The 13,555-nt window shown below is 36.8% G+C and overlaps 1 protein-coding gene across 2 annotated transcripts; it reads left to right on the plus strand.

The window, feature by feature from the left end:
• The first annotated feature begins 8,912 nt into the window (after positions 1-8,912).
• On the plus strand, positions 8,913-13,554 carry BDCG_01850. 2 transcript variants are annotated; one of them, XM_045417400.1, is made up of 4 exons: positions 8,913-9,467; positions 9,684-9,797; positions 9,859-10,002; positions 10,063-13,554. In XM_045417400.1, the coding sequence occupies exons 2-4, from the start codon at positions 9,737-9,739 to the stop codon at positions 12,933-12,935; spliced, it is 3,078 nt and encodes a 1,025-aa protein (XP_045279787.1). In that variant the 5' UTR covers positions 8,913-9,467; positions 9,684-9,736; the 3' UTR covers positions 12,936-13,554. The 2 variants fall into 2 exon arrangements, with proteins under 2 accessions (XP_045279787.1, XP_045279786.1); XM_045417399.1 differs by having other exon boundaries at positions 8,913-9,797.
• Position 13,555: the final 1 nt, after the last annotated feature.

Consider the following 13,555-nt stretch of genomic DNA (forward strand, 5'->3'; position numbering starts at 1 on the left):
TATTCTGATTTATTCAGATGACTCAAAAAATGAGAACCTGAATAGATTAGACACAGGCATTGCTTATACTGAAGATAATATCAATTTTATCTCAGATTTCTGAAATCTAGGCTGTGAATCTGAAGTCTTTGATGCTGAACTATTTGTAATAGTGAAAGCTTTCAAACTCATAGAAATAAAATCTTATAAAAGAGAAAATAGTTTGAAAGAGATATGAATATTCTCTGATAGTCAAGCTGATTTGAAAAGACTTAGAAATAGTCAGATTCATAATGATTAAATGAATCTTGAACTGATTTTAAACTCTGTTTTGAAAATTCAAAAGAGAAGAATATCAAAGCTGATAATACATCTGCACTGAGTTTCTGCTTATATGAATATTCATGGCAATGAACTGGCTGATTCAGCTGCAAAAAAGGATGCAGAATTAAGCAGATCTATTCAAAAAATTATATTCTGATCTTTTATAAAGAGAAAAATAAAAGAATCTTGTTTAGATAAGTGAAATGAAAGCTGGCAGAAACAAAAGAAGAGTATACATTATTCAAGATTTGAAATAAAACCCAAGTGGAAATCTTGTTCAATTAAATGTAAAAAGAAAATATTCTCATCTATAATACAGCTGAAACTAGGACATGACTATTTCAAATCTTATATATAAAGATTTGATGATAGATTTGACTCAATAGAATGCTCATTCTGTAATACAAATGAGAATTCTGAGTATATTGTAATGCACTGTGCATTATACAATAGTCTCAGAGCCAGATTGAAAGAGAAGTATAATCTAAAGCAATTAAATATGAGATTCTTATTCTCAACTGAGACAGGAATTAAATACTTAATAGACTTTCTATCAGAAACTCAAGCAGTTATAAGAAAATGACTAAATTCAGAATTATCTGAATATGAAGAGAAGGAAATCAATCAGATATAGTCTGTTGAAACAGCTATACACTCTCTTTTAATAATTTGTTTTATTATAGTCTCTCTTTACTTTATCTTTTTCTTTATCTTTTTCTTTCAATTTCTTTCTATCTATCTATTTAATATGTCTATCTTTGAGACTGTGTTCTTTTTCTTTTTTCTCTTTTCCTTTGTCATGATATTGTCAAATGGTTTCAAAGTATCAAAAGATGTTAAAACACTGCAATTTGTAAACAGTTATTGTATTCTGAGCTGGAATTTTCTGATTTTGCATATCTGAAATTGATGAATGTATAATAGTTAACTTTACAGACATAGGAAAAACCCTGAGAACTAAAAGTTCTCAGGTAGATGTCATAGTCTCTGACTGTATACATCTATAATTGAAGAATAATAATAATAATAATAATAATAATAAAGAACAATGATTCATGAGAATAAGTGAAAGATTAACTTATAAATACTTCTCTTTGATAAGAGTAATCTTATAGAGTGTGATTTATCTATGAGATGAATCTATGTGATGATCAAATAAGAATCTTATGAAAATGATTAAGAGTTAACTGAAATTCTTCTATATAAAAGATATGAGATGAATCTGTATAATAGTTAGAGAAGAATCTGTAGATTACAAAGACTCTTACAAAATAAGAAACTGAGTGACAGACTCTTTTTTCTTTATAATAATAAGAAATTTTTCCTTACTGAGATTTATTTTATAGATATGAAGAATTTTTAGTGAGTATTACTACAGTGCTGAGCTGATTCTATAAAGTCACTCAGTGAAAGACTTCACAGATGAAGTCTTAGAGAGAAAGAAGTATGTAAGAAATCTTACTTCTCACAGATTCTTTATCTCTATTTCTATCTCTTATATAATTAATAGAGCTAGTAGCTCTTGACTACACATAACTATATAGACTGAAGTTTGTGAATACTATTCATAACTTAGTTTAAATGCTATTATACATTTAATATCTACATTTTATCTTTTTTCTACTGTGAATACTTCTAGTAGTTAACAGTATATATCATGCCAAGCTGCAAACATCTGAATAATCGCCTGCGAGCACTTATTCTTACAGAAATATATGAGAGTATCTAAGCATTCTTTCAGTACTTTTATATTCAATTCTGTAGATATTGAAATCACATGAATTAATTGTTAAATCTCTTCATATTGACATTATTAAGTTGTATGTATATTAGCTATTTATTATTTTTATAGTTTTAACATTACTCAGAGTCACTGTAATACTATATCTATATTATTATTATTATTATTATTATTATTCTTCCATTATACTCATATGCAAGCGGAGCTTATGATGAGTCCTTGCGTGATGTTAAATACAGGTCAAGTGTTGATTATACAGGAGGAAATACAGGTGTTGAGACCACGCCAAGATAACAAGAACATAGGAAAATACAAAGGAGTGACAATTAGATACATGCGATAATAACTTCTCAGCCTAGGAACATAGAGCGATTCATTGAAGCGATTTGTACACCTCTGTATTTATTAAGAACCTGAGGTGCTTGAGTTCCAGATTTAATGTATCCCCTGCAGGTTTCGAACCCACGCGCCTTGGTTTCCCAAGCCAAGGCGCTACCAGGTGGCCGCATTAATCATTCGGCCACCGGGGCATACTATATCTATACTTATATTCAGAGATTCTCTTATATTATTATTAGACATGATTGTATCATTTATCAGATATATAATATCTGTGAAATCTGAAGAAGTGTAATTATATAAATATCTTATATATCTAAGTGTCAGAACTCTCAGATCTTTCACTGATATTCTCTTCATAAAATCTTATTACAGAGTCAGAGTAACTGATAAGTAAGCTTCTATCTGAGAACTCAGTATTCACTTAACTGTTTAACTGTTTCTTTATTTCTTACATATTATTACATGTTCAGATATCTCTTAATGAATAATTATTTCTGATAAGAAGACAATGTGTGAATAATTATTTTCTAATAAGAAGACAATGAATGTTTTTCTAGTATAAGAGGTCTACACTGAATAGATTGATATAATATTGATAGATCTTATATAACAAAGAGAAAAATGTTAAAGAAGGAAAAGAAAGAGAAAGTGTAGAAATCAGTGATCAGAGTGAATATTTATACATGTATGTAGTGATGTATGCAGTGGAGCTTCGGGGCGGAAGAATCTATACGCGTTCATGGTGGCTGAGAATTGGTGATTGAGAATGGCCGAGAATCGGGGTGTATGTGTTCGATAGTGAAACGGGAGAATCTATAAAGTGTAACGGAATAGTCTATATGATTGATCGGGCGCAGCCCGCCACAATAGCAGAGATAATAGCAGAATGACTGAGAATTCAAAAAATATCAGTTTAATAATAATTAGATAGATATTTAGAATAGATGTATAATTCTGAAGTCAATCAAATATTTTATATAAGTGAAGTTGATTTTTCATATATAATGAAACTGTTTCTTCTCAGACTCTCTATAAGATATTAGATTATGAGCATGTGTGAAGTCTCTTATTAGTTCAGAAGTTAGCAGAACTTGGCAGAAGTTTAAAGAAGTTTAGTTAATTGCACTAATCTGAAAATATCAAGAAGAGAGGCTGAGCATGCTGAGATAACCTAAATGAGCATGCTATTATAGAATAGTTGAAGGTTGTATTGATAGATCTATCTACAGAAACATATTATAGTGATGAGTCACGTGATCTAGTGGGATCGCTAATTGCAACAGTTATAAGGGTCAACACCCCCTCTCAAGATAACAAGAATCACATACAAAAACACTCAAATCATCAAGATAGTCTGTCAAAACCAAATACAAATGTAAAATTAAACATTTTCAACTTTTATACCTGTAGAATCTAGCAAAATCATGAATTATGCAAATGTCACATTGTCTAGAGATTTAGTGAGTTCATTCACTATTATCTGAGTGATAAAAATATACTCTAAATCAATGACTCTCTGATTCAACTGTCAACATGAAAAATGAAAATGTATGTCAATGTGTTTGCTTCAGACTGTAATGACTGTTATCTTTGTGAGATTTATAGCATTCTTATTATCAGTGAGAATTCATATCAGAGATGTAGTGATGAAGTCAAGCTCAATCATAAGGTTTCAGATTCATGTTATCTCATGAACTGCCTCACTAAGAGTCACATATTCAGTCTCATTGAAACTTAGAGATACACAAGATTGCTTCACTGAACATCATGAAATCAGGCCATCTGCAAGCTTAAAAATATAGCCAGATGTTGATTTCCTATCATCATTTAAGAGGCCGGCTCAATCGGAATCCGAGTAGCTGAAGAGTAGGTAGAAATCATCAGAGAAATCAGAGGTAATGAAAGAATCAGTAGAAATGGAAAAAACAGAAGAAACAGTAGAAACAGAAGAAATGATAGAAACAGACCTCTCATACAGACTGTGTCTGTAGAAAATACTCAGATTCATGATTTCTTTCAAATAATGTATAATGTGTAATAGAGTCTTTCAACATTGAGATGTTGAATCAACATTTCATTGAGTGAGTAGTGAGACAGTGTGAGTGATATCAGGACATGTTTTAACTGCAAGATATTGCAAGTAACTCACATCATGTTAATATCACTGAATTGTGAAACCAGTCTCTTTCTCAGATATAGAAGAATTATCAATACAGAATTCATTCTTCATTGATGTTCTGATGACAGCTGCATCATCAAGATAGAAATCTTTAACAAGATATTTAATATATTGACAATGTATCAAATCAATTTCCTTGTCTGAACAATTAATCTTCATACTCAAATACTTGATTAACTGATATAGATTCTTGACTTTCAATTTCTCACTGAGTATACTTACTAGTTAATCAGCATTCTCAGAAGCTTTGAATATGATGTTGAGATTGTCAACATAGATCATCATATAGAGATGATGTCTGAATGTATGATATCAGAGTGTCAGATTATGAGCACTGACTGTAAATTCAAGATCACTCAATAGAGCTGTTAAGTAATCATATCAGATCTTTGCTGCAGAGTTCAGACTGTATAGACTACTCTCAATCATGCAGATAAGTGTTTTCAGCAAACCTGTCTTAAATTCAGTGAGTTGTCTCATATAGATCTTCTTAGTGAGGTGCTTATGAAGATATGTCATCACTATATTCACTTGACAGAGTGTTCAACTGTGTAGTGCTGCTATTGTAAAAAGAATATAATTGACAGTATCAGTGATGACAGAAGTGTAGATCTCTTCTCTAGAATTCTTCTTAAGTCAGTTATCATAAATCACTCAATGCAATTTTCTAAGAATACTATCAGAATCAGTATTTGAGTCTGTGAGCCTATCTTTCTCAAGAAACACTTAACAGCTTGAAGCAATCAGTTCACCTCTCAGAATATCAGATCTAGAGATCAAACTTCATGTATTGCATCTCTTCAGGTTGATAATCTTGCATTGCATGAACTTCTTTCAATAATCTTCTATCTCTTCTGGCTGAGATGTGGCATCTTTGTAGAACTTCAGAAGGTTACCTGTAACAGGGCTTGAAGTGTAAGTAGTCAGTGATTTCACAGGCCGCAATCATGTGGAATTTGAATCATTAATATCAGAAGCATCTTCATCATCAATCAGATAAATATCAGGTTCTGATTCACTGGCATTATTAATGAGTGTCACAGATGTGACAACTGGTTCAACAACATAATTAATGAGTTTCACAGATATAACAATCAGCTTTTCAGTGATTGAGAACCTCACATCACTACTGATAATAATCTTGTCAGATTCAGAATGTCATAGATGATATATCAATATGCCACTGAATTCAATGATATGATAGAAATCAGCATGTGAAGAGAGCTTATCTGCAGACTGCTGAGATTCATACAAGTGAATAAAAATCTCTGCACTCAATCAGTGAAAATATCTTACATTCAGTGAAGTATTTGTAAGTGCACATCAAGAAATCTTATGTGAACTTGAAATCACAGAGATCTCTGCAGTAGAGGGCCAAAATTTCAAGTTATAAAGAACTGTAGATGTGAGAGTATTATTGATTATTGTAATCACTGTCTCTAGAACATCTGCTCAGAACTTCTTAGAAAGATTGTCTTTCAAAAGAGCAGCTCTAACCTGTTTCATAATAGTATGAATTTCATGTTCAGAAACACCATTCTGATGTGATGAATGTGATGCTGTTGATTCTCATTTGATATCATATGAATTCATAACTGTGTGCATATGTGTGAATCAGAAAACATCATCAATATCAGTCTGTAGAAAAGCAGGGGCTGTATACCTGAGATTATTCATGAATCTGAGCCACAACTCAAAGTATTGAACAGTCTCATTCTTGAACTTTAAAAAATACATTCAACAGTAGTGGGTCACATCACAGATGATAAGCATTCAGTATTTCATTCTCTGACAGAACTCTAAGAGATGGTCAGAGAGGTCTTTCAATGTACATTCATCACCTGCAAGATCAATATGAACCTTCTCAATGAGTTGAATAGATCTAGGCATCAGTGTTTTTAAATAATCTCATGTTATATCAGTCTTGACACATTTCTTACAAAAGAACTTAGTCTTAGAATCTTTAATTGTGACTTCAGTATGAGGATTCTTGACCATAGCAATTATAGTATCAGTGTGAATATGACTGAGATTGTAATATCAATTCAAAAGAGTCTTTGATATCTTCAATGTCTGTGTTTTCATGTCTGCAGAATCAACATTATTAATAGTAGTGATAGCAGTCACAGAAAGATCAACTTTTCAGTCAAAATTGTACTCATGTGACATCATAATATACTTGACTGTCTTGTTCAGATGATTGAAATCCTCATTGAACTTCTGTTCATTAATCTTATATATGTTGTTCTGAGCAGTTCAAACTGTATGAAAAATAATGCTGTTCAGAGCTCTGCAAATGAAAAATGAGAGAATAGTGAAAGACAATGTAAATTGAAATCCCTGATCTTCAAGCTTTGCAAATGAGAGCAGGTTAACTGTAATATTAGAAATATAGTGAACATTCTGCAAGTTAACATCATCACTCTCAATCTTCAAGATGACAGTCTTAATTTTCTTGACAAACTCAGTTCTCTCAGTCACAGAATCAACAGAGATATTATCATTAAAAGATTTGATATTTGAAAAAGAATGAAGCTCACTCATTATATTCAGACTTGCACATGTGTTCAAATATCAAGATCTAGAGAATGATTTTCCAGTGACTGTGAAAGAGAAATAGAACTCAATCTTTATAATTACTGTATTTACTGCTGATTGAGAACTTATCAAGTCATTCTTCTTCTCATTCTTCTTGTCATTCTTCTTGTCATTCTTCTTTTTCTTTTTATCAGAGTGTAAGATGAAACACCTGTCAACAGTATATTCATATCTTCTGCAGTGAGTACACTTTCATACAGATGTGCTTTTGTTCTCATTTTTATTCTTATCTTTGTTCTTTTTCACAGTCACAGAATCAGCCTGAGACTGCTTTTTCTGCTTAGTGATAATCTTCTTAGATGTTCAATTAATCAGTTACTTCATTAAATTATCAATATTAATGTTAACAATGAGTTTCTGATCAGTGAAGAAAAACTTATTCAAATGTATCTTGATAAATAGTCTTTGATAATTCTGCAGATTGTTGAGAAAAAGATCATGATATACATTCTCAGTACTCTGACAGAGCTTCTTGTGATAGGTAATAAGATAGCAGAAACATCTCTGAAAAGTAAGATAATTATTCTTCTTAACTTGTAATTTTGTTAATTTCTTGAAGATATTAACTCATTCTTCTATCAGTGATATTGTATATTTCATATTGATCTTATCTCACAGAGCTGCAGTATTGTCAGCTTTCAAGATTTTAATAGTGATTTAAATGTTTTCAACAAGACTTAATAGCATACATTTATATAGAGACTTGAAACAGATTCTTCACTTCTCAGAGTTAATATAATATATAAAAGAGAATTCTCATTAAGTTCTTAATAGAATGTCAGTTTCATCAATAACTTCTGTATCAGTCAATATATCAATATATCAGACTTTATAATTAGAGCTATTAAATATGATCACTGATTTAATATCTAGTGCATATTTAACTTTCTTCTGATATTTCTGTAACTCATTTCTTATAGTGTCTCTTTATACAGATATAGTAAGATGTTGAGTGATTTCAGCTGCAGCTATCTGATTCTATAGTATTATCTGTATAAGATTTATAAGATTGTCTGCAGTGTAATAGATAGATTAATTCAGATCATCATTAAAAGTCAGTATTCTGAGAATAAGAGATAGTGAAGAATTTAATAAGTTAAAATGAATAGATTCTGCAGATGAATATTAACTCTGCTTTTCTTTATTCTGAAGTTTCTCTGTTATCTCATCATTAAATTTCATACTCTGATGAAAACTAATCTCAGTCTCATCTTACAAGTCAGAAGCTTTCTTATAATAAGTGATCATTCTATTAATAAGTTATCTAGTGAAGTGTGTAATTCTGAGTCTTGAGCTAAACTCTGAAGTAACAGATATATCACTTATATCAAGATAACTCTGCTTCTTCTAGATGTGTAAAAAAAAAAAGATAAAAAGTGATATTCTTCACAATGAAGAATGTGCTTTCTCAAAAATATAAAGTATATGAATTCACTGACTGATAGATTCAGGAAAAATGAAATATCTCTAATAAAGAGTAAGAGTCTTTTCAAAAAAGATGAACTATTCATGTTAAAAATATGTTGGTACAATGTTCTAAAAAGAAAAACATGCCATTCAGGCTATAACCTATAGAATAGTTGAAGGTTGTATTGATAGATCTATCTACAGGAATATATTATAGTGGTGGGTCACGTGATCTAGTGGGATCGCTAACCGCAACGGCCGTAAGGGCCAACAGCTATACTACAAGTCACGGGATCCGCCTCGCCTCTAGGAGTTCAGGTTTGGTCGGGATAAATTTAGGCCTTGCCGGAAAGTCAAAGACATTCGGGGCGTTCTGGCTGTGAGTGAGGACGAACGACCTCACATGGGAGCATCCAGACTGCTCACGGAGTCAGAATGCTAAACCCGACCATCTCATCTGCATCCCTGTTTCAACGGCCTACACTTGTGTGTGTCGATATCATTCGGTCAATGCGTGGTGTTGGACGTGGCAGGACCGGAGTGTGTTGTTGGCTGTCTGTCTGTCTTAACCACATTCACCCTCCTCATACAACTCCCTGTATACACCCTCAGGGCTACAACAAGACCATCTACTCGACCACCATTCTCCTTCGTTTCGGGTGATATCCTCATCGACATTTATTGATATATCGGCAGGCCTGCTGGTGTTGCTCTTTCACAACCTTTATATATATATCCTTTACCTCCCCAAATTCTTGATACACCGCTTTAGAAACGTAAGTTGTTTCTTGATATTGAAACAGCCTGGTCGAATTTCCTTCCTTCTCTTCATGTGTCTTGGACTACGACGGAGTGCCTCGCGCCCTTAGATATCGATAGCTTGGCCTCTCGCCCCAGGTACGTTCCATTGACCTGACGTTTCGTCCGCTACCCCTCGACCCAAACCCGAAGACAAGAGTGCACACTATTTCCATCGGCGACTACTCTCCTCAATCATTCGTCTCCGAGCAACTAGTTGTGCAGACACCTGTTCATAGCCCTTTTGCGACCGGTGAACCTTTGCATGCTGGATCGTCTGAATTCGTTTCCTCACTTGGACGTTCTATCTTCTAGATTCCCAGACCGTTTCGAGTCTTTCATCACAGGTCTTTTACCTTGACTTGACCATGCCTCATACACCAGAACTTCCACAGGGTGTGTGCCCGGGTGATATTTTAATAGTTGTCCGTGAGTATATACCGTTTTGCTCAGTTGCGTTTGCGGGCTCTGATATCACCATGCGCGATAGATGACTTTATAGCTCGGGGCACGGACGAACTGACCCTTCGCCGGGGAGACAAGGTTGAGTTGCTCGAGCTGGATGAAGGTTTTGGGGATGGCTGGTATTTGGGGAAGCATGTGGCCGAGAATAGAACTGGCCTCTTTCCTGGTGGTAAGGACCCTTTCGTTTTGCCTGCGATGCATGGTCATAGCTGATAAGGTGATGTCATAGTTTATACAACAAGCATCCCAAAGATAGGGGTTCGTCAGCATGGGGGCACAGCGTCAAATTCTACTATTGGGTCGAAGCCTCGCAGAAATAGTGAGCCGTCGGCATCGCATACAGCCCTGGGAGCTATTTCAGACCCCGCGTCGCCAACGTCAAACGAGGATACAACTCCGCAGGCATCACGCCAAGTTAGTGGCGCCGATTTTGGACCCCCGACTACTGAAACTACTGAAAGTGATGCCCCAACACGACCCGGGCAACAACAGGGCCCTAGCATGTCGCACCTCCCCTCTTCAACTCCCCTGCCACAGGCCGTGCAAAGAACTATCAGCAAGACTATGTCTCGTGGAAATGGAGATGATAGTGCTGTGATAAATCAAACCTTGAGCGTTATCGATGAACATATCACGAATTTCAGCACCCCACGCCATAGTGTTGTTGCACAGGACCCGAGGAATCCAAATGATTCTGGCAGCGAATACAGCAGCCATCGAGACCATAGACTGTCGTACATCCCTGGAGCGGAAACTGATGAAGAAGAGGGAGTCACTTTGAACGAATACACTGTAAGGGGTTGGGACCATCACCAGACTGCTCGACATCTTCAAGGGCTTGGTATGGATCCAAAACATTGCGAAATTTTTGAGGAGCAGGAAATCACCGGAGATGTTTTGCTTGAGATGGACCAAGAATTCATCTATATGAAGGAGTTTAACTTTGGGGTTATGGGAAAGCGGTTGAAGAGTTGGCATATAATCAAGACCTTCCAGGAGGAGATCAAAGGGATTAGGCAGCTGCGACAATCCTCATCTACCTTCTCGGGTAGAGATCGCTCTTCTGGGGAGTACGACCGATCTCAGAGTCGATCTGGAGGCTCGTTCCTTCCCAGGATCCCTAATTTTACCGAAAGCCCAAGCCGCAGTGCACGACAATCGAGAAGTGCGTCTGGAAAACATTATTCAGGGATAACAGCTTCTATGTCTTCGACTCTGAGCAGCAACGCTTCCCCAGTTTCACCCCTGAATCAAACCTCTGGCCTAGATAGTTCCTCAAGACCATCAGCAGCATCTATCCGCCAGATAAACTATTCTCGCTCCCATTCATCAATGGAAGGCTCTCCAGGATCTCCTAACCAGAGAACTAGGTCAGCACACGGTGCTCCCCGAGGTAAAAAAGCTTCGTTTGACAGGGGCTGGACCCTGGCAACAGGATCCCAGGCTGTGAACAATCGGCCTGAGAACTTGGTTGGTTCCCCCGCAGAGTCAATTCGCCAGCGGGGGCTAGCCGGCTTTGCCAATCCCGATTTCGATTCCTCTCTCATTGTGGACTCAGCGGATTTGGATAGAGGATATTTCTCAGGAGGTGAAATAGATGCCCGGAAGTCTCGGAAATTGCTTACAAAGCGGGATTCTACAGGCCGAAGCTTTAGCCATTCAAGGAAATCTAGCACTGCAGAAGATTCGAAGCAAGCCCGCGTTAAACGGCACTCGCGATTTGGTAGCGCAGACTCCATCCGGGATTTCGTGCCGCATTTCTCAAACAAAGTTAACCAAAATAGTTCGTTAAACGGGAAGCTCGGTGACCACAGCGTCTTCTCCAAGCAATCGTTTGGAGACAACACCCATGCTCCTACTGTAACGAATTTGGAAGAGAAAAACACAAGCCCCAGTAATGGAATATTTTCTGCACTATCCCCCCTTCATTCAAAGGGGGATGGAGAAAGTTCTGGGCGCTCCTCCCCCTTACCATCGTCACATCTCAAAAACGTTGCTCCTAGAGTTCGTCGTGCCATAGGCTTACGCGCTGTTTCAGATGCCGTCACTGGTAACGAGAGAGCAATGGCTTCATCATCCCCCTCTTCAGCATCTGCGTCAAAGGACTCACAGAAGTCCCCCACTAGGACAAACTCTACTACACCTTCTGGTACATCCAAAAGCTTCGAAATAGAAAGCATAGATAGTTCTACGAAAACCGTTGAAGGAGCATTTGCATTAGTGGCAATGCCAAAGGCTTCCAATGCGCGCTCAAAATCAAAGAAAGATACCAGTGCATACATGCGAGGTTTAGAAAAGAAAACTCCACAAGAACAAATGATTGGATGCGACTACTCTGGCTGGATGAAGAAGAAGTCCTCCAATCTAATGACTACATGGAAACCGCGACTTTTCGTTCTTCGTGGTCGCAGACTTTCATATTATTATTCAGAGGACGATACAGAGGAACGTGGACTAATCGATATCTCCTCACATCGTGTATTCCGTGCTGACCAAGACACGATCACGGCACTTCATGCCACACTCACCGGCGCAACAGCGTCTCCAACGTCTCCAAGTAATTGGAATAACGGGAATCCTTCCGCCGATGCAGATTCGGTATCAAATATGTCCAAGTCGTCTTCCGGCGATGCGCCATTCATATTCAAACTCGTTCCACCAAAGGCCGGGTTACCACGGGCGGTTCAGTTTACAAAGCCCTCCGTCCACTTCTTCCAAGTCGACAACATCCAGCAGGGGCGTTTGTGGATGGCAGCACTCATGAAAGCTACGATAGAGAGGGATCTAAACCTCCCAGTTACGACCACGAATAAGCAGAAGACAATCAGTTTGAAGCAAGCTCGTGCTTCCAATCAGCGTCCTCCCGCTCTCATGGGTCCTGGAGTCAAGGAGAAGAAGGCTTCTTCGTCTTCGCCTGAGAACAACGCCAAAGCGACCGACGGACAGGTCACTGGAGGATTGAATATTATTGAATCGCCGGAGGAAGACATGGGCAGTAACAAAGCTAACTCAGAGTTGAAGATACTCGAAGCAGGGGTTATTGGCTCCTCTGACTTGATTCCTGAGTCGATTCTAAACTCAACCCAAGAACCTGCTTCGTAATGGTGATAGCTGATTTCGTCTTAGCGCTTCGTATATCTATCCAAATAAGTATGTGCGTGGGGAGACCTTATTTTTATAATGGTTGAATTTATTTTCCTTTTTCACCGTTATGTTTGTATAATTGTCTACGCAAGCACAACGCTCGCCTTTTGTTTCCCACTGCCCTTCAACATCTGTTCCAAACTTTCTTTCCCTTTTTCCCTCAAATTTCCCTTTCCTTCCACTTTTTCTTAACTGGAGTTTACAGCACATGGCGGCTATGAGATATACCCTTCATTTAAACTTTCTTCCCCCCTCGATATGAACACATGGGAAGGACATATGAGTCGGCAAGCTTTACTTAACAACGGCACTTACTTTTCAAGTATGGTGAAGACTTTGCCTCATTTTTACTGTGGTTTTCTTTATTCTTCATTAACCTCTTATAATTAACTGATTAATTGATCCCTTTCCTTTTAAATTCACGAAAAAAAAAAAATCTGCCTTGATGCTTGTTACGGAAAATGATCCCTCTATGTATCTTAAATATTAAAGTTGTAATCAGACTTCGTATTAGCGAAATGCTCGCTTTTAAATCTAGCCGCTTCGTATATTTAATGGTGTCAAATAATCATCTATCT

Source organism: Blastomyces dermatitidis (assembly GCF_000003525.1).
Source record: "Blastomyces dermatitidis ER-3 genomic scaffold supercont1.2, whole genome shotgun sequence".
Lineage (NCBI taxonomy): Eukaryota > Fungi > Ascomycota > Eurotiomycetes > Onygenales > Ajellomycetaceae > Blastomyces > Blastomyces dermatitidis.